We start from the raw sequence: 17,578 nt of genomic DNA on the forward strand, positions 1-17,578 counted from the left end.
GGCAAGAGACAAATCCTTTCACGTTATGTCACGTCTTGCCCACTGATGGGTAATCTGCTGTATTCTGAGGCATCCTTCACGCCGTTTATTCAAGGATTCTGCTCTCCCCATTCCCCACATCTTCAAAGTGGACGTCAGCAAACTCATTGCCGGCTTTGCCTTCGCTCTCGCTATCAACCACGGCTTTTGCCTCCTTTAACGCTTCCTCAAGCGTCCAGACCTTGCGCCGCAGAAACCACGACACCAGACCGCCGCCCTTCTTCACTTCGTCGTGGGTGCCAACCCAGTATTTTGCGTGCAGTACACGTTGCGCAAGCACACCATTTTTAGCACCAAGGTTCAACTGCTGCGCCGCCGATATCGAGACATCGTGTAGACCATGCAAGAATGCAAGTGTGTGTAATGGCGGGTCTGCCTTCGCGATTGGCTCGAGCGAATTGTAAGGAATGCCATGCGGAGTGTAGATGACACACTCAGCTGCGTCTGAATCGGCTAAGAAGGACTCTTCTTCGCCGTATATAGAGAGTGATGCACGCTTCTTCGGCGTCGCGGGGGAGAAAGCATGCGATGCGAAGGTTATGAGGAGCGCGGAATGGTAGTAGAGCGCGTCGCCCGAGGCTGTGAGTCGGGATATGCTGAGCCATGAGGGTAATGGTAGCAAAGAGTAGTCGCGCCAGTCGGGGTCCGCGGGCGTAAACGTGGGGGTATTGATGACGGTGCGGAAGTGATTGAAGCTTGAGACAAGCTTCGCCGCTTGCTACGCGTACACTATTAGCTAACCCTGCTGATGATACTGGAGAATATCAGACGCACCTCTGTCGCGAACACAGGCACATCCGGGTGCACCTCCAGCAAGGTATCCTTGTGGCAATGATCCGTAAACTCATGGCTTATTGCCACAGCATCAATGAAGGTTTCCACGCCGGGCGCAACCTCGAGATTACTTGTCCTCCTCTTTCTTCCCAGCCGTAAACCCCCTGCCATGATCTCAATCTGCCGGGCCACTTCTTCCACCTCGGCAATCGTCTTCACCGCGCTCTCTGTTGCATGCCATTGCTGCGAAAACCACCGCGCAACATCCGACTGCCCGCCCTGCAGCCACGGATCAATCAGGATGTTGTAGTATATGCGGCTACCGTGCTTCACTGCGGAGGCGGGTCGCGGGATTTGAAGCAGCCAGGACGTGTCGGCGTTCAGATGGTGGAGGATCGGCCGCCGCGACGCAAGGTTGCGAACCATCGCATCGCGAATTTCGAGGTGTAGTTGCGCCGATGGCGCATCGTCGTGCGCATCCATGGTGGATTGTCACGGAGGCATCGCGTAGGGAGGCGTGGAGAAGAGGGTGACGCGTGCATGTAGGTGTTCGGAGGTTCAGGTGCGCTAGTGTGTGAATTGAGTGCCGGTACATGACGCACGGATGGATGGGGCAGGTGCGAACGCTTGTCTTGACGTCGGCATCAATGATTTGTCTTCGGTCTCTGCATCAAGATGGATCGTTTCAATGTACATTACAATCTTTCCCTTGTATTCTTGCACTCTTGATGTATCTTCTACGTCACCAAATTGTGTTGGTGGTCTCCAGCCAGCGAGCATATGCCCGCTGGGATGAATTCAGTAACACGCCCAAGACGACGCCTTTTTATCAAAACCAACATCCGTCATGTTCACATCTCCGGGGCAGCACAGGTCGCCCTTGTACTTCTCGACGTACGCGTGGGTGCCGTTGCACCCTGCATCTCTACACTGTCATCAACATCCGTCCAACTTCCATGCTATGCTGGTATACTTACTCGTAAAGGTAACAACCATTCGCAAGTCCAGAAGATACGTAAGCCCACGATATGTTCTTGTCTAGTCCCGGCTCTATAAGTTCGTGGCCTGGAAGTCGTAAGCCGTTGAGGTGCGAAGCGGGCACGAGAGAACGTACAAACCCAACGATCAGTGACCCATGATTTCTGAATGCCCTTGTTTCCGGGCTCAGTGGACACCATGAAGACAAGACTGCCATGGGCTGTAGCTGCTAGAAAAGCAACGGCGGAAGTGACAGTGTACTTCATCTTGAACGATAGTGTATATGGTGCAAAGCGAGAGAAGGCTCAGCTGAATGTTGCTACCCTCCAAACTCCTAAGCGCATCCTTTATACACAGGAATGTTGCTGGCACCAATGAGCTATGGTCTCCAACGATACTACCTGTCTGCGTCATGAGCTGAAGGGTGTTTCACAAATCCTCAGGCTGGCTTAACCTTGGCCAATATTTTGACCCGAGAGGGTTGTCTGTGTTCAGTGCACCGGGTGGCCGTATCAGCGTTCTCGTATACCCTGACCAATATAATAGCAACCCTCGAGTCATGGACACGCAGGTTGAAGTGGCAAGCTCCCGCTGTGCTCACACTGTAGACTAGGCTAGCCAGGCCTACCGTCTACCAATAGAGCTCCGTGAAATTCCCCACTAGAGCGCAAAAACAAGATCAATGAATGCAGTAATATATGGAGGCTAAATTTGGAAGCTTATTGCAGCCCTGTTATATATCCATAACGATCTTGTTGGGAGAATGTGGATAAACGAGTGCGAACGTAAGATACGATTTGAGTCGATGCGAGATGGAAGTTGCCAATTCCGCAGATGCGGAAAGGGCAACGCGCTAAGCGACCAATGACGCAGCGGTGAATGTAGGCACGTGGCGGGGTACAGCGCAGCCACAACTCTTAACGCTCAACACGTCCATGAACGATTAGTTGCTCTGCTGCTTTGCTACGCATCGTGTTGAAGGTGTCCATTACTGTGAACACCCTCAGAGCTAGCTTTTGGCGCTACGGGTTGATGACATTGTTCGTGCAACACCCCGGATAGAGACGTCAGAGTCAGCAATCTTTACCAAATCAGGCTGCATCATCATGTTCAAGAAGTTCAAAGACAAGCTGAAGGGCGACGATCATTCCGAGCCGCAGCAACAACAGGAAAAGCAACAGCAAGGCTCCTCGTACCAACAGTCAACCCTTCATTCTAATAACCCGTTCCACCCCAATAACTACACATCACTCCAACAGCAACAGCAACAGCAAACCGGAAGTCACAACATCACCCCGAACGAGAAGTACCAGCCCCCTTCAGGGCCTCCTCCAAGCCATGCCGGCGCAAGCTCAAGCTCAGGATACGCACCGCCTCCAGGCCCACCACCCTCCAAAGATATGCCACAACAACCTCCGCCCAGCTGGGAGCCTCCGCCATACCACGACTGGACAATAATCCCAGACACAGCTCTACTGCCTCCTCCACCATCCATCGGCTATGAGACCTCACCCACAGCCAACGCCACAGAGGAAGACGGCGAGCGCGCAGACCACTGGTGCAAGGCGAACCCACTGTGGCCACCCCAAAGCCTCACACCCCCAACGCACGCCGCAATACAAAATGGCCAGCTCGCTATCCTTAAGCCTCCCACCTACTCCGGCGATGTATTTCCCATGCAGCAAGCCGGCCACTGGAGATGTCGCACACATCCACAATGCCGCGACTCCGCCCTCCTAACCAATCTCCCCATGTACTCAGTCTCCTGGGACTCGCCCCTGAACACACAGCGTCCCAAGACAATCTACTTTGAGCTCAAAGTCCTCGGCATAGGACACGGCGGATACTCACTCTCAGAAGCAGACGCGGGCATCGCAATTGGGTTTATCGCGCCTCCGTACCCGACGTTCCGTCTCCCAGGGTGGCAACGCGGTAGTATGGGTGTGCATGGCGACGACGGACGCAAGTACGTGAACGACACGTACGGCGGCGTGGACTTCACGACTGCGTTTCAACCTGGCGAGACAGTCGGGATTGGTCTTACATTTTCGCTGCCGAGGGAGCCGCCCAGCTATGAGCAAAGTCAGATGGGGAAGGTCATGGACATCGATGTATTTATAACGCGGAACGGGCAAAGAGAGAAAGGGTGGGATGGGAATGAGGAGCTGGATGAGAGGAGTGAGGGGGGCACGGTGGGGCTGAGGGGTGAGTGTGATTTGTTCCCTGCGGTGGGGGTGTTTGGGGGTGTGGATTTCGAAGTTTTCTTTCATCCCAGTCAGTGGCTGTATAGGCCCTTTTAGAGGGTATGACAGGAGGCTAGTGGATGATGGAGTTTGTCCCTCGAGTATACCTCAGATTCCCATTGAGCGGTACTACTGAGTCTCGCTGTCTCAATGCATGCATGTCATTAACCCATACGGAACCAGGATAGGCTGGCAACCCTCTTCTGCCGTTGCTCCCTGAATACCGCGCCATTGTACGCAACTCTCAGCTCTACATGCTACATGACCGGACGCGTGACATTGCTGTGCACGTCCGCCTGCTTTTCGCCAGCGAAGGCCACGGCGACAACTGGCCCAGAAACCTTGGTCGCCACCTCAATGCCCACAGCCCGCTCGATGGTCTTGTTCGGTGCCCTATAGATCCTCTCTAGATCGCTATTTGGCGGGGCAGAAGCAGGTTCCTTCGCCCACAGATCCACAGTATGTGGCAGACGCGCGTCTTCGAATTGAATCTCGGCATGACTAGATGCTGAGACGTCGTGGCCTCCGTGATCAAGATATTCGAAGAACAGGGCATCCGATGCGCTACGGGAATGCTGAAACCAGAGGAACCCAGGGACGCCGGCATCGGCACGAGGAGACTCAAGACTAGATACGAACTGCTTGCAGACGAATTTATGGATAGACCAGTTTTTCTTCTGGCCTTCTGCGCCGCAATAGTTGATGTCTTTGTACGCACCGCAGCGGAGCTCTGCGCCTGGTGTCACGCACGTAGCGCAGTTCGGAGATGCCTTGCGGTCGAGCAGCGCATGAGTGTGGTCAGGCTTGACCTTCTCAACGAGGAACTACGGAGCGGGCTGTTGAAGTCTGTGGAAGATGTGAGTGTTATCTTTGTTGTCTGGAGTCTGGAGTACTCACCGATTTCTTTGCCTATCCACGACATAGCTATGTCTTCAAGGAAGGGTCGTTAAGTTGGCGATCTCAGGGTGAGTGTGAGTAGACATCGGTGGGTGGCTTTGTATGTGGCGATGAGCTGCGCGCTTTGTCTATGGAAGGTATGTAGGTTGACTTTTTGACCATACTACAAATACGCCATGGAGAGCGCTCTAAGCTATAAGCAAAGCCAGTAGATCTCGTATATAGACCCTACATATCCTACACTCCCAATCAATATCTACCACTTCGCTACCTCGCCAGGCTTCGGCGCGCTCGCACGAACAATCTTATCGCAGTTCAGCAAACATAGCGGATCGAACGCCCTCTTAAGCTGCCTCATCGCATCAACCGAGCTCGTCCCCAGCTCATGCTCTAGGTAGTCTCTCTTGACGAGTCCAACGCCGTGCTCGCCTGTTGCTGTGCCCTCGAGCTCGATGGCGCGCTTGACCATGTCGTGCACGAGGTGCTTGGCTTTTTCGTATTCGGTTTTCTTGTTATACAAAATGATTGCTGGTCGCGTGTTAGCAGGGAGCACAAGGCCGAGAAGGAGAAGGAGCTTACAGTGGAAGTTTCCGTCGCCAACGTGGCCGACGATGCTGCCCAGTAACCCACTCTTTGAGATCTCGTCCTTCGCTTCTTCGATGATTCGAGGGAGCTTTGATAGCGGGACAGCGACATCGGTCGTCCATACGCCCACATCATCACTTCCCTCACCCTTGGCCATGACGCTCCATAGGGCTTCCTTACGGGCTTGCCACAAATCCGTCTTCTCTTCCTCGCTCTTTGCAAACTCGAAGCTTACACTGCCAGTCTTCTTCGCCAAACCTTGTACCTGGCTTATCTGCTCTTTAACGCTGTTAGGCGTGCCTGCAAACTTGAAAAAGAGCGTTGGCGCGTTCTTCCACGTCTTGTTCGTCTGGCCGGCATCATTGATACATTGCATTTGCACATCGTCAAGAATCTCAATGGCAGCGATCGGGACCCCTGCGCCGACAACTTTGAAAACGCAGTCGGCGGCGTGGCGGACGGTGGGGAAAGCGCAGACAGCTACGCTGGTGTGTTGAGGTTTCACGGTGACTTTGAGGGTGGCTTCAGTGACTAGGCCTAGGGTGCCCTCCGAGCCGATGAACATCCGTGTGAGGTCATACCCCGCTGATGATTTTCGTGGTCTTTGTCGAGTCTTGATAACTGTGCCGTCTGCAAGGACAACGGTCAGTGAGAGCACCCAATCCTTCATCGTGCCATAGCGGTACGCATTTGTGCCCGAGCAACCCGTGCCCACCATACCCCCGATCATGGCGCCTGGGCCCGGATCCGGAGGGAAGAACAAGTTGTCCTTGGCTAGTTCTTCGTTGAGCAATTCCCATCCTACAGCCGGTTGGACCACCACATCCAGGTCGTCCTTGTGTAGCTTCAGAATGTTATTCATGCGCGAAAAGTCGATGCAGATACCACCTCTTGTCGCCGCGAAGTGGCCCTCCAGACTGGTTCCTCCGCTATATGGAGTGACCGGAATCTTCCTCTCGTGGCACACCTTCATGATTGCACTGACTTCCTGGGTGTTGCCGGGCTTCACGACGCAGAATGGTACGTCTCCTGGCTCGGCAGGGTGCGATGACCATGACGATCCAGAGTGCGATTCTAACTCCGACTTTTCTAGCGATAAATTCTCCTTGCCGACGATGTCGCGGAAGTCGGTCCATGCAGCCTCCATGTTTGCTTCTGATATGTTGTGTTTTGGCGGGACTATGGTCGCTAGGGGGGCGGTTGAGGATGTAGATTCCGGCTTGGGGGAGGTCGCCTGACCAAACCAGTAACCAATACTGCCAGTAACGATGACAGCTGCACAGAGTTTTAGCATTGATACGTGTTAATGAACCAATGACAATGCATACCAAACAAAGTTGCGAAGAACCGCCCTCGCGCAGTACGCTGGTGCAACTGCGCCTGCCGTATCTCCTCTTCTTTCGCCTTCTGCACACGCGCAGTCACACTCTCAAACAATTGTAGGTTAAAAGGCACCTCGGGCTTCTTATCCCCATCATCGCTCTTCCACCTCCTCTGCGCCCGCCACCCATCTCTTCTCCGTGCTACAGCGCATGGTGAAAGTCTGTATGCCGGGTTCAGCAAACCGGGTCGAGCACTGCGCAGGACCGTCGCAGCTCTGGGAAAGCTTCGTAGAGACATTGCGGCGTGTAGCAGGAGCGTGGGCTCAGGTCATGGTGCGACTGACCGAGGTTGATCTCGATTTGCGGGGGAGCTTGGTGGTAGCTCTAACTCTTGGAGATGCTGCATACAAGCTCGGTCGGTTTTCGGATGGAATGGCGCTTGAGTTCCGACGCCACGCGGAGTCATGTGACCGGACTGAAAGGGAATGGATCCATGTAGTCGCCAACATGCTCCGCAATCGCGCAATACAACATAGTGGAACTGTGATTCCCTGCGCCCATGTTCAGACAAAGAGTCTGCTCAGCGCCAAAAAGATGGATCTAGTTGAGGCTCTCTCGAATGACATCTTTACCATCAGTTGAACAATCTACAGTCCAACTACCTGTACATGTGCATCATAACAAGCGGAATGACAGTCTACTCACTCAAGTCTGATGATGGATCATGATTACTTGATCTCTGTTGTGCAGTCCTGGAGGAGCATGCCCCTCTACCATATGTTTTCCACATTCACATCCTACCTTGCGCAATTTTGTGCATAAGCCCAACGCCTATGAAGTACACATGACTGCTAGGACTGACCATCGTGCGATGAATAGCGCAACACCCGAAAGTATCGATATGGTGGTATGCTGTTTATGTCTTTGGTTTTTAGAAAAAGCTCAATCCGTGAAAGAGTCGTGCATGACCATTGCCGTAGCCTTGTGCAACTCATCCTCTGATCGGATATCTCCCCGACCCGGCACAGTGCTCAGGGTCCCGATAGATCGGTTATCTATCAGGGTCATCACTAAGCAACGACACACTTACCAAATATATCAGCCGCTCGGGAACATGAGAGAATACTGATTGGTTTGGTGTACGAAACTTGAAGTGGTCCTCGAACGTGTTCGGCTACATGGCATGATTGCGTGACTCTGTGCTGCGACAGCGGTGCAAAGAATGAGTGCGATCTTCTACTTCTCGACATTCCGTCTGGCCGCTCGCTTATAAGGTAGATCGTTTGTGGTCCTGTGCCTTTCACAAGTGGTGCACTGAGGGATGAAGCGACATGCCCAAATCTCGGTAGATACACCCAATAGTTCTTCCGCCAATTTGAACCTCTGCCAAGTACACGCGCGGGTCCATCGGTCGATCAATCGAAACGCGATCCTGAGACGTCACTCCTGTAATAATGTGGGTTTTATGATCAGCCCGCGACGTTGAAGACATGTATGTATTCTGCGGTCATCCATGTGAGCGTTGTGATGATGTCGTTCGGCTCGGTGTGGAGACGGTCCAAGTTCATGCTGGCGATCCTCAGATCACAGTGGGGATGCTGGCATCGAGGCGACGCCGGCACCTGTTTCGCGGAGAAGGACAGGCCACGGCAGCCAACCAGCGAGCATGGCGCGGCCAGAGATGCCGCCGCGCGCGTGGGATATGAGCGCCAGCGGAGCTGGCTTGCAAGTCAGCAAGAGGCCGCTGAGCAGAGACGCAGCACCGTGTCTCATCAGGGCCGGCTGGGCGACTACGGGAAGCGGCGTGTCGGAGGAAGCGGGGAAGACGTCTACGTGCGACTCGTCGTGTTGGGAGGCACAGCAGGCAGAGTGCACAGCTCGTATAGCAGATACACGGCGAAGCGAAGGCTGATGGGAGAGCCGCAGCGCGCCGAGGACGCCTGGGCTTTTGTGGCGTCGAGATACGCTTGCGGCGGTGGGAGCGGACGCTCGGGTGCCCGTGGATGGCTTCATTCACAGCGCGGGCTTTGGGCTAGACTGGGCCGCTCTGTGCTGCTGCGCGGTGAGGGCAGCATTAGCATCCGCATTAGCCCTTGAAGGATGCATCGTCTGCCGCCGAGGCACGACGAAGCTACACTGTCAGCCCGCCAGACTCCGTGACCGCTTCTTCTTCTCATATATCTCAGGCCTCGCCGTCTTATCTCGTTCCAGATACACGGCCGGATCCCTCGCCCCTCACTCCGCCAGTGCCCCGAGTGTGCCGCGTGTTGCGTATAAGACGTATCGCATCGGCACTGCCGTTGTCGCCGCAGTGGAGCTCGATTACGCCGTCATCGTGTTTTGCGAGCTGAGCCCACTTGGCTGCCACAACAACCAGCTCCCACCGTCCCCGGATCGTCCGCACCAGCAGGCGCCGCCTCCCGGCCCGCGGCTGCAGCTGCCAGAGAGTCGTCACTGCGATTCCCATCAGTCCGCGGTAGCAGCATCTCTTATGGACCGTGTTCCCGGCGGTTGCACACGCTACTAACGTCGCCTCGGTGATCTTGTCGCTGTGTACCACCATCTTTTCACCTGGAATGCCTCGACACGCCGCCTGCTGCCCCCCACCACCATGTCCAGTTCGCGCTCCCACAACGGCTATGGCGCATCCAAACACGGCCGTCTTCACAGGCGCGGCAACTCCGCTTCGTCCATGACAAGTCCTCTGAGCCCCGGCCAGTTCACCTTCAGTCGCTCCGAGACGCCCGTTACCTACCAAGAGCCCTGGACCGACATTACACAACCCATGCCCGCCGCAACGTCGCACTCCCACAAGATCAAGCCCTACTTGCGCAAGCTGTCCTCCAAGGACAACAACGACCTCGACCTCTCACGGCCTGCCGCGGAAAATGAGCGCCTCGCTGGCTTGGGCATCCTCGAGTATGGCGGATACGCGCGAACGGTAAGCGATGTCAATTTTGCGCCCGTCAAGTCGCGCAATCACGCCCGCAGCACCTCCAACACGTCACAATTCTCTACCTCGTCGAGTCTCCAGCGGCCCATGCCGTCCATCCGCCAGAGCCCGCGCCCCTATACACCTCCGATATCCAAGTCAACACCCGCTTCCACGCTACTCAACGGTGACAACGAGCCCGAAGACAATATCATGAGCGACGAAGAGTTTCGTATGCGCCAGGCGGCGTACGACCCCGCACGAAAATCTGGCTCGCTATCCAGCTCGACGCCCGCTCAAGCTGCGCCAGCGCTGCGCATACATACCACAGGATCCTCTTCGTTTTTGGCGGGGAGCTACTCTCAGTCCACAGTCTCACTCACATCGCCCGTTGCACAGTCCAGGCCCAGAGGAGACACCGTAAAGTCCATGGACACCACTTCGCCCAGTTCCCGCACATCGTTCGACAAAGCCTTTGGCTTCATTCGCCCAGGCCGAGACTCTCCAATCGATGCACAGTCACGTGCCGCATCCATCCGTGCTGCGCGGCAAGCCTTCGAAGAGAAGGAAGCCGCCAAGGAACGCAAGCACGATCGCGAGGTACATAAGCAGGCTGAGCGAGACACCAAGAAACAATGCAAGAAAGACGAGCGCGAGAGACGCAAGTCCGAATCAAATGAGAAGAAGCGCTCTCGCAGCATTTCCGATGCAACCAGCCACGAAAGAACCTCGCGCCCTTCTGTAGGCGCCAGACAGTACTCTGACCACCGAGAAGCGCACACCAGCATGTTGCCCAATATTGTAGCCACCGTCGATCCGGAGAAGAGTGGCTATGCACCGACCCCCAAGGTGACCAAGAGCCGGCAGGCTAAGGGAAGGTGGCTCAGATTCCTCATTTGGTTCAAGACGAGGTTCTTGCGTATGGGGACGAAGCTGCATGTGCAGTCGTGAGAGGTTGGATCTGGGTCTCGTTGATCGGCAACGTCCCACATCGATTCGCTAACCTGCAGTAACATCCCCGCTCAGCCTCTTTGGTCTACGTAAACCGTTGATCACGTGGGGCAACCTGCATATTACTCACATCATCCTTACACCCTTTATTGGACCCACGTCCACATCGCTACATCTTTTCTTGGGCACACATATACCCCGCCCGCATGTCTTTCGTTTTATGTTTCACGTTCAGCATGGTGTACGGCTTCCACTTTACGATTTCACGGTTCCTATTCCTGCACTGCATATATCGCGGGCATTCTAGGGTTTGCATATTTCTACTTCTCCTAGGGGCGCATTGGGCCGGATTTTGGTTCAGGATACTCCCCACACTGTTTTGCATGGTGCTCTCCATGGTTATGGAATAGGCGTTTCGGTCGCTATCCGGTTTAGGGCCCTGAGTGATTGGGTAGGTCAGCACTGAGCTGTACTCACTGGCTTTGGGTCTTCGGACTTGCTTGCTCTGGCTTGGTCAAGCCATCGAGCTGAATTGAATGCCATGTTCCCATTGCATCAACATCGCACTTTTCTTAATTGCTCTTGTTCGGTGATACAAATGTACTGACCCGAAAACACAATTTTTGACAGTCTTCGTCAACATTCTTCGTGCCCTTGCGCAGCACTCCCATGGTAAACTCACAAGTTGCATAGTTCACATTGACTCAGGAATCGACATGTTTCTGTATAGATACCACAAGTCAAGACGTTCGGTCAGCTCGTCTTCCTCCGGTCACCAGAAATAACCCAATTCTACGTATCTCAACTGCAACCGGTGAATTTGCATGAAGCAACCGGACTGACCTGGGTTCGAAACAACCCTACCGACGCCACCATACGGACTGTGGCTTTCACTTGAAGCCGTGCTCATATACTCGAGACCAGGCGCATTACAGCTTTCGTAATGAGCACCGCAGCGATTTCTGCATTGTCGGCCAGGTTCAAACACCCACCTGAGCTAAGCCGCGAAAATGGAAGACGACAAATTGAAGGGCATAAACTCGCCAATCTTGGTTACATACGGTCACCACGAATTTCCTCTAGGGGAGGCGGTCAGAGAAGAGATGTGTGCGCAATGACAAGTGGCTTCCTTTTCGCCACGATTCATTCCTTCTCCTGGACCAATCGCTCCAACACCACCCCTACACACCTCCTTGTCCTCACTCTCGCCTACGTTCATACGCTCAAGGTGATGGTCCTCTATTGTACATAGAAATGGTATCTGAAAGGAAGCTCTCGGCATGTCAATAGAGACTCAGCTCTTTCAGCCCTGCTACCGCATTCTCGCTGAAGGTCGTCGGTACCATGCTTTCGTAGTTACGCGGTTGTCTCGCACTCAGAAATATTACTGTTTTTGTTAATCTACAGTCCTAGGGCCCTTCTGGTGAGGTTCGATAGGCTTTTAATCCATCGGGGGTCACCTGTGCAAGTCACGCCTCTTTTGCTGATTGTCGGGTAACTTCTTGATCAAGATGAAAACATTAGACACAAGAAGCTTCCTATGGGCGTGACAATGCCTCTCGTTCTTTTCTTGCGTGAACCAAAGGAACGCTTGTATCTATAAGATTTCAAAGAAAAGAGGGAGCATACCGAAAGGTACCAGCAACCAGAATGATCCCGCTTCTTCATTGTTACAGGAGAGGATTCTTTCTTGAACAATATCGATACGGGGTCTGCAATCAATCCACAATCCCAGGTGCCGGAATAACACGGGGTATAAAACTTCTGATGATTCATTGTATGCGTTCCTACCAATCATGGGTGCTGTTGCCCGGGACAGAGCGAGTCTGTTCATGTCCCTGCGTCTTGGGCGCCAAAAGTCGGGGTTTCGATAGTAGACCGCGGGATGGCTTGAGCCAGTGATGAGTATTCAGGTTTAAGATCTGATAGCCCATCGTCTACGTTCATGTGTACGCGAGAGCCTGCCCGGGTCGTAACAGGCTTTTGATACTCGTTATTGGATTCTTCTGTCACGCTCACAAGTTGTCGTCGGAACTGATAACTCAGTTGCCTTGGTGAGGGATAGCGCGCTCCTGTCATTCACTAAATGCTATTGCCTGTTACGGAACAAGTATGTTTACCTTCAACCTCTTCGTTGCTCCAAGCGGCCGTGCTCTCCTTGAAAACATCGTCCGTCAAGCTCTCAGCTCGAGTTTCTTTACCCTCTACTCATACATTGCACATCCCTCACCATGCCCCTCAAATTTGCAGATTTGCTTCTTGAGGCGCAGGGTGTGAAACCCGTGACGTGGGCATCAGACGCCAAGGAGCCAGCTAGCGTGAGTCGGGACGAGGCTACGCACGAGCCCGCCCAAAAGTTATCCCCAGTGCCTTTGTTGTGCTCCGCAACGGCATCCAACTCCGACTCGACACGTCAGTCACCACCACCCGGCATGTCGAGCAACAAGCGTGGGAGCGAGTACAAGCACGGCCAACCGGGTCGCGAGTTCGAGGAAGAGCGTCCCGATGAGCCTGCCGACGAGCCCAAAAAGGCGACGGCCGCGCAGATGGCACAGCGCAAGTAAGTGCACATCCTCACTCTGACCCACCTTGTCTCGTACTTCTTTGCTGACGCCCCTTTCAGGATCAAAACGTTGAAGAACCCACGGAGAGCCAACGTTAGCTCTGTAAGTCACGTCAACCCGCTGCCGATCATGGGCGCAACCCTCCACATCTACCGAGTCGCGCTCGCGACAGTGGCTCGCGCCGCGCGCGACCACCTCAGCTAATATATGCGCGCAGGGCCTCGTAGCCTTCAACCCTAATCCGCCCTCGGCGAGCTCCTTCAATTTTGGCCCCGACCCCAGCGCCGGCGCCGCCCCCTCAAATCCTTTCGCGCAGCAGCAGAGCACACCGGGCGGAAGCATGTTCGGGCAATCGCAACAACAGAACTCGTCCGATGGAAGCCTCTTCGCTTTCGGTAGCAACGCTGCCAGCAGCTTTCCTCCCGCTCAATCTTCAACGCCGAACAACCTATTCGCGCAATCTACGAACTCATCGTTCCCGCCAGCCTCAGGCTTCGGCGGAAACAACGCCGGCTCTGCGTCCCCCTTCAACCCTCAACCGGATATGAACTTTGGGAACAGTACGACCAACTTTGGCGCCTCGGCTCCTGCTCCTGCCAACGGCTTCACGTTCGGTGCGCAGTCATCGCAAGCGCCAGCCTTCGGCGCTTCACAGAACACTGCCGCGAGCACGCCAGCTTCCACTAGCTTCAGCTTTCTCGGTGCAGCAGCAAAGAACAACGAGAGCACGCCTGCCTCCAGCGGTTTGTCTATGAGTAACAACAACGCCTCGACATCCGCCACCTCGGGCGGGCTTTTCGGCACGAGCGCCACCACCCAGAACAACACGTTTGGCGGTTTCGGTCCGAACGCGAATAATAGCACTGCTGCGCCTACCTCACCATTTGGGAATCCGTTTGACAAGGCGAATGATACTTCAACGCCGTTCCAGTTCGGCGCGAGCACAACACCGACAACCGCGGCGCAGGACAATGCATCGACACCAAAGCCTCTGTTCGGCGGTTTTGGATCTGCTTCGCAACCGAACGCAAACTCACAAGCACCCGCAAGTCCTTTCAATTCACATACCGCGACTGCGGGCGGTTCTAATATGTTCCGCGCAAGCTCGCCAGGATTTGCATTCGGAGCTCAGTCGAACGGCCTCAATAGCCTGGCCGCGAGCACACAAGGCGAGTCGGCTGCCACTCCAGCATTCTCTTTCGGGAATTCAACAGTGAACCCTGCCACGCCTGCGCCTTCGAATAATTTGTTTGGATACCTGGGCGCGAGCACACAAGCATCTACGAGCACCCCAGCTCCGGTGAGCTTTGGAGGCTTTGGCCAGTCATTGCAGGCACAGTTCCCAAGCGCGCCTGCTATGTCAGGCCTATTTACAGAATCACAGGTGCAAGCTCCAACTGGACCGATCGCGACACCCATATCGAAGTCGTCTAACAAAGGTCCCTCAACTGCTCCGGCCAAGAAGCGAGCAATGTTCAGTAACTATCAGTATGTTAAGTTTTCTCTTCTCCGTCCAAATGGCAATCCATGTCTTCTTCCTCCCCCCAAAGATCGCAAGCAAACGGATCAAGAGTCCAAAAAGTGGTTCCAGGACATCTACAAAATCATGTCCCCTACCTTTGTAGATGTCGGCCTTCCATTGAAGACCAAGAACAAGTATCCTCTGAAGAATCAAGACCTCAACAACCAAGAGAAGAAGCCTAACATATCCAGAAGATCCGCGACGGACCCCAACCCTACCCAAACCTCACAAGAGGAGACCACCACGACCGAAACTACTGCGCAGACCATCTTCAAGCAGGCGCCCTTCGAAGCACCCCAACTTGCTCAGTCGGCCCAAAGCGAGAAGCAGGCGCCCAACTCTTTTGCAAGCTTGTCGTCATCTGTGCCAGCTTCAAGCTCATCCAGCAACAGCTTGTTTCCATCAGCGAAGCCCGCTGCATCAACACAAAAGCCTGCATTGACAGCCACTCTCACACCTGCAACGGAGCCCGCTGAGACGGTCCCGGCACCGCAAATCCCCAAGGTCACCGTCCCTCCGAGTTGGACCGTGCCAGATGACAACAGCGACGATCTGCGTGAGCACACCAAGCTTCTTGAACAGATCAACGACATCTATCGCACCAAACTCGCCCAGCTTCCCACGAGAGCTGATTGGTCCGCCTTGTCCAAATGGCACTGGCAAGAATCTTCTAAGCTGAAGAAGAAGATCGACGACCTCAAGAAGCAAGCCGCGACCGCGAAGGGTATCACTGGAGAAGAGTCGGTCTTGTCTACGAAACGGAAAACTGATGCTACAGTTCAGCTTGAATCTCCTTTCAAGAAGGCACGCAGTGGCGAGGCACCCACTACTCCCAATGCTAAGGTGCCGCCCATGGCCAGCACAAGTCCCAAGGCCAATCCTCCCTCGAAGCCATTCAACCTGTTCGCAAGTGCTTCTACGCAGCAAACATCATCTACGGCCGACGAACCTGCGCAAGCCAAGGCAACCGAAAGTAAGGTTACTGGATCAGGTACCACCATGGCAACTCAAGACGGTTTCAAACCCAATTTTGGCACATCTGCATCTTCCAGTGCAACCGGTTTCAAACCAAGCTTTGGAGCATCTTCAAAGACAAGTGGCTCCAGCAGTAGCGGATTCTTCGGTCAATTTGGCGGAAAGACGATGGAGCAGCTGCGAGAAGAGCGCATGAAGAAGGCTATGGATGACGGCTATGAGTCCCCTACGACTTCCGAAGAAGCAGAAGGCGACTATGAGACCAGGGAGCAATGGTTAGCTCGCTGGAATAAGGAAGAGAATGAGCGCCAGGCCGCTCTTGATGCTGCAACCAGCAACACGACGCTCAAGTTTGCACCCACGGCGACAGGCAAGAAGATTGATACTCCTGCATTCAAGTTCAATGCTGCCTCAAGCAATGCGGCTTCATCCTCAGACAGCATCGTCGCGTCACAGGGTCTTGCAAGCGGTGCATCTACTCCAGGCTTCTTTGGCTCCAGGGTCAGCAGTCCGGCGCCTTCAGTGCTGAATACGCCACTGGGTGCACAGACCCCGTCTTCGAATTTGTTCGGCCACTTGTCCGCTGCTTCTTCACGGCACCAAGACGATAGCGATGATGAAGCCGACGATGAAGCTGCTGCTAGGCCTTCTGTTGAGGAAGAATCAAAGAAGCGCAAGCTGGGCGATTCTGGGGACGCGGAATCCGAATCATCTGAGACATTGGAAGAATCGATGAGGCGCAAGAAGCCTACAACCCAGAAGTCCAGCTTCTTCGATCGCATCACTAGGGACAATTCGGATGTCGAGCAAGAAGCCACAGACACTACCAAGAAGCCCAGTCTTCTCGACCGCATGACTCGGGATAATTCGGAGGCTGCATCAGATGCGGCAGGCAAAGAAGCTAGCCAGCCTAGCTTGAACTCCATCAATTCCAAGCTCTACAATATCAATGGTTCGCAGACCCCAGCACCGAAGAAGCCGTTTACATTCGATTTCGCTGCAGCTGCGAAATCAGCACCTCAGTCTGCGCCCCCCAAGCAAAATATCTTTGCTGGAGATCAGACCTTCAAGTTTGGAGACCCTATCAAGTTTGGCTCAAGCACCAACACCAACACGCCATTCACTATCACACCCGCGACGCCTACGCCGGCCTCGCCCGCTGCATCGTCCGCCGCACTTCCGAAGGCTGTCAACTCTCCGTTTGCCTTCCTTTCTGCAGCTCCTTCCGCTACTACGTCAGCGATGTCTTCGCGTGCTGCGACCCCAGCGTCAGATGCGGACGCTAGCGCTACCGAGGGGGCAGCTGTGAACGAAGACGAAGGTCAGACTCACGTGGAGAGTGACAAATCGATCCTCTCCAACGAGGAGCAAGATGAATTCGATGTCCTCTTCGAGGCCGAACAAGTCATCGCCAACAAGCAGATCCACAAGGAGGGTGCCCCCAAAGCTGAGTGGGTGAAGATCGCAAATGGCAGGCTGTGGATCTTGAAGAGCAAGGCAGATAACCATGTCATCCTACGCTTGCGTATGAAGAGCGGCGCTGTGCGCGTTAACTACCGCATCCCGCCCATTATCAAGTCTTCGATCATGGGAGCCAACAAGACGCAGGTCCTTACCAAAGAGGCCTCTGTAAAAGATGGCAAGACTGTGCTTGAGAATATGGTCTTTGCGTTCAACCACAAGGATAAGGCCACAAAGCAAGAGCTGGCCAAGACGTTCTCGGAGACTTATAACGACAACGTCGCAGGTGCGTGAGCGTGTTGAACAGTCACTTTTACTGTACTCCCAACTTATTG

General features: G+C 54.3%; 5 protein-coding genes across 5 annotated transcripts; 3 read left to right on the forward strand and 2 right to left on the reverse strand.

Moving 5' to 3' along the window:
- Window positions 1-85: 85 nt before the first annotated feature.
- N0V89_002831 (uncharacterized protein) lies at window positions 86-1,296 on the reverse strand (the record flags this gene model as incomplete). The annotated part of the gene is made up of 2 exons (XM_056211637.1): window positions 86-757; window positions 814-1,296. 2 exons carry the CDS (start codon window positions 1,294-1,296, stop codon window positions 86-88), a joined length of 1,155 nt encoding a protein of 384 aa, XP_056075110.1.
- Window positions 1,297-2,897: 1,601 nt separating this feature from the next.
- Window positions 2,898-4,091, forward strand: N0V89_002832 (uncharacterized protein; the record flags this gene model as incomplete). Its single annotated transcript, XM_056211638.1, has 1 exon — window positions 2,898-4,091. The coding sequence occupies one exon, from the start codon at window positions 2,898-2,900 to the stop codon at window positions 4,089-4,091; it is 1,194 nt and encodes a 397-aa protein (XP_056075111.1).
- A 200-nt stretch (window positions 4,092-4,291) lies between these two features.
- Window positions 4,292-7,136, reverse strand: DLD1_1 (D-lactate ferricytochrome c oxidoreductase; the record flags this gene model as incomplete). Its single annotated transcript, XM_056211639.1, has 5 exons — window positions 4,292-4,858; window positions 4,932-4,943; window positions 5,203-5,459; window positions 5,511-6,791; window positions 6,845-7,136. The coding sequence occupies 5 exons, from the start codon at window positions 7,134-7,136 to the stop codon at window positions 4,292-4,294; spliced, it is 2,409 nt and encodes an 802-aa protein (XP_056075112.1).
- A 2,313-nt stretch (window positions 7,137-9,449) lies between these two features.
- Window positions 9,450-10,721, forward strand: N0V89_002834 (uncharacterized protein; the record flags this gene model as incomplete). The annotated part of the gene is made up of 1 exon (XM_056211640.1): window positions 9,450-10,721. The coding sequence occupies one exon, from the start codon at window positions 9,450-9,452 to the stop codon at window positions 10,719-10,721; it is 1,272 nt and encodes a 423-aa protein (XP_056075113.1).
- Window positions 10,722-12,952: 2,231 nt separating this feature from the next.
- On the forward strand, window positions 12,953-17,537 carry N0V89_002835 (uncharacterized protein; the record flags this gene model as incomplete). Its single annotated transcript, XM_056211641.1, has 3 exons — window positions 12,953-13,281; window positions 13,345-13,387; window positions 13,503-17,537. 3 exons carry the CDS (start codon window positions 12,953-12,955, stop codon window positions 17,535-17,537), a joined length of 4,407 nt encoding a protein of 1,468 aa, XP_056075114.1.
- Window positions 17,538-17,578: the final 41 nt, after the last annotated feature.

The sequence above is a fragment of the Didymosphaeria variabile genome (assembly GCF_027946475.1).
Source record: "Didymosphaeria variabile strain IMI 356815 chromosome Unknown scaffold_2, whole genome shotgun sequence".
Taxonomy (NCBI): domain Eukaryota; kingdom Fungi; phylum Ascomycota; class Dothideomycetes; order Pleosporales; family Didymosphaeriaceae; genus Didymosphaeria; species Didymosphaeria variabile.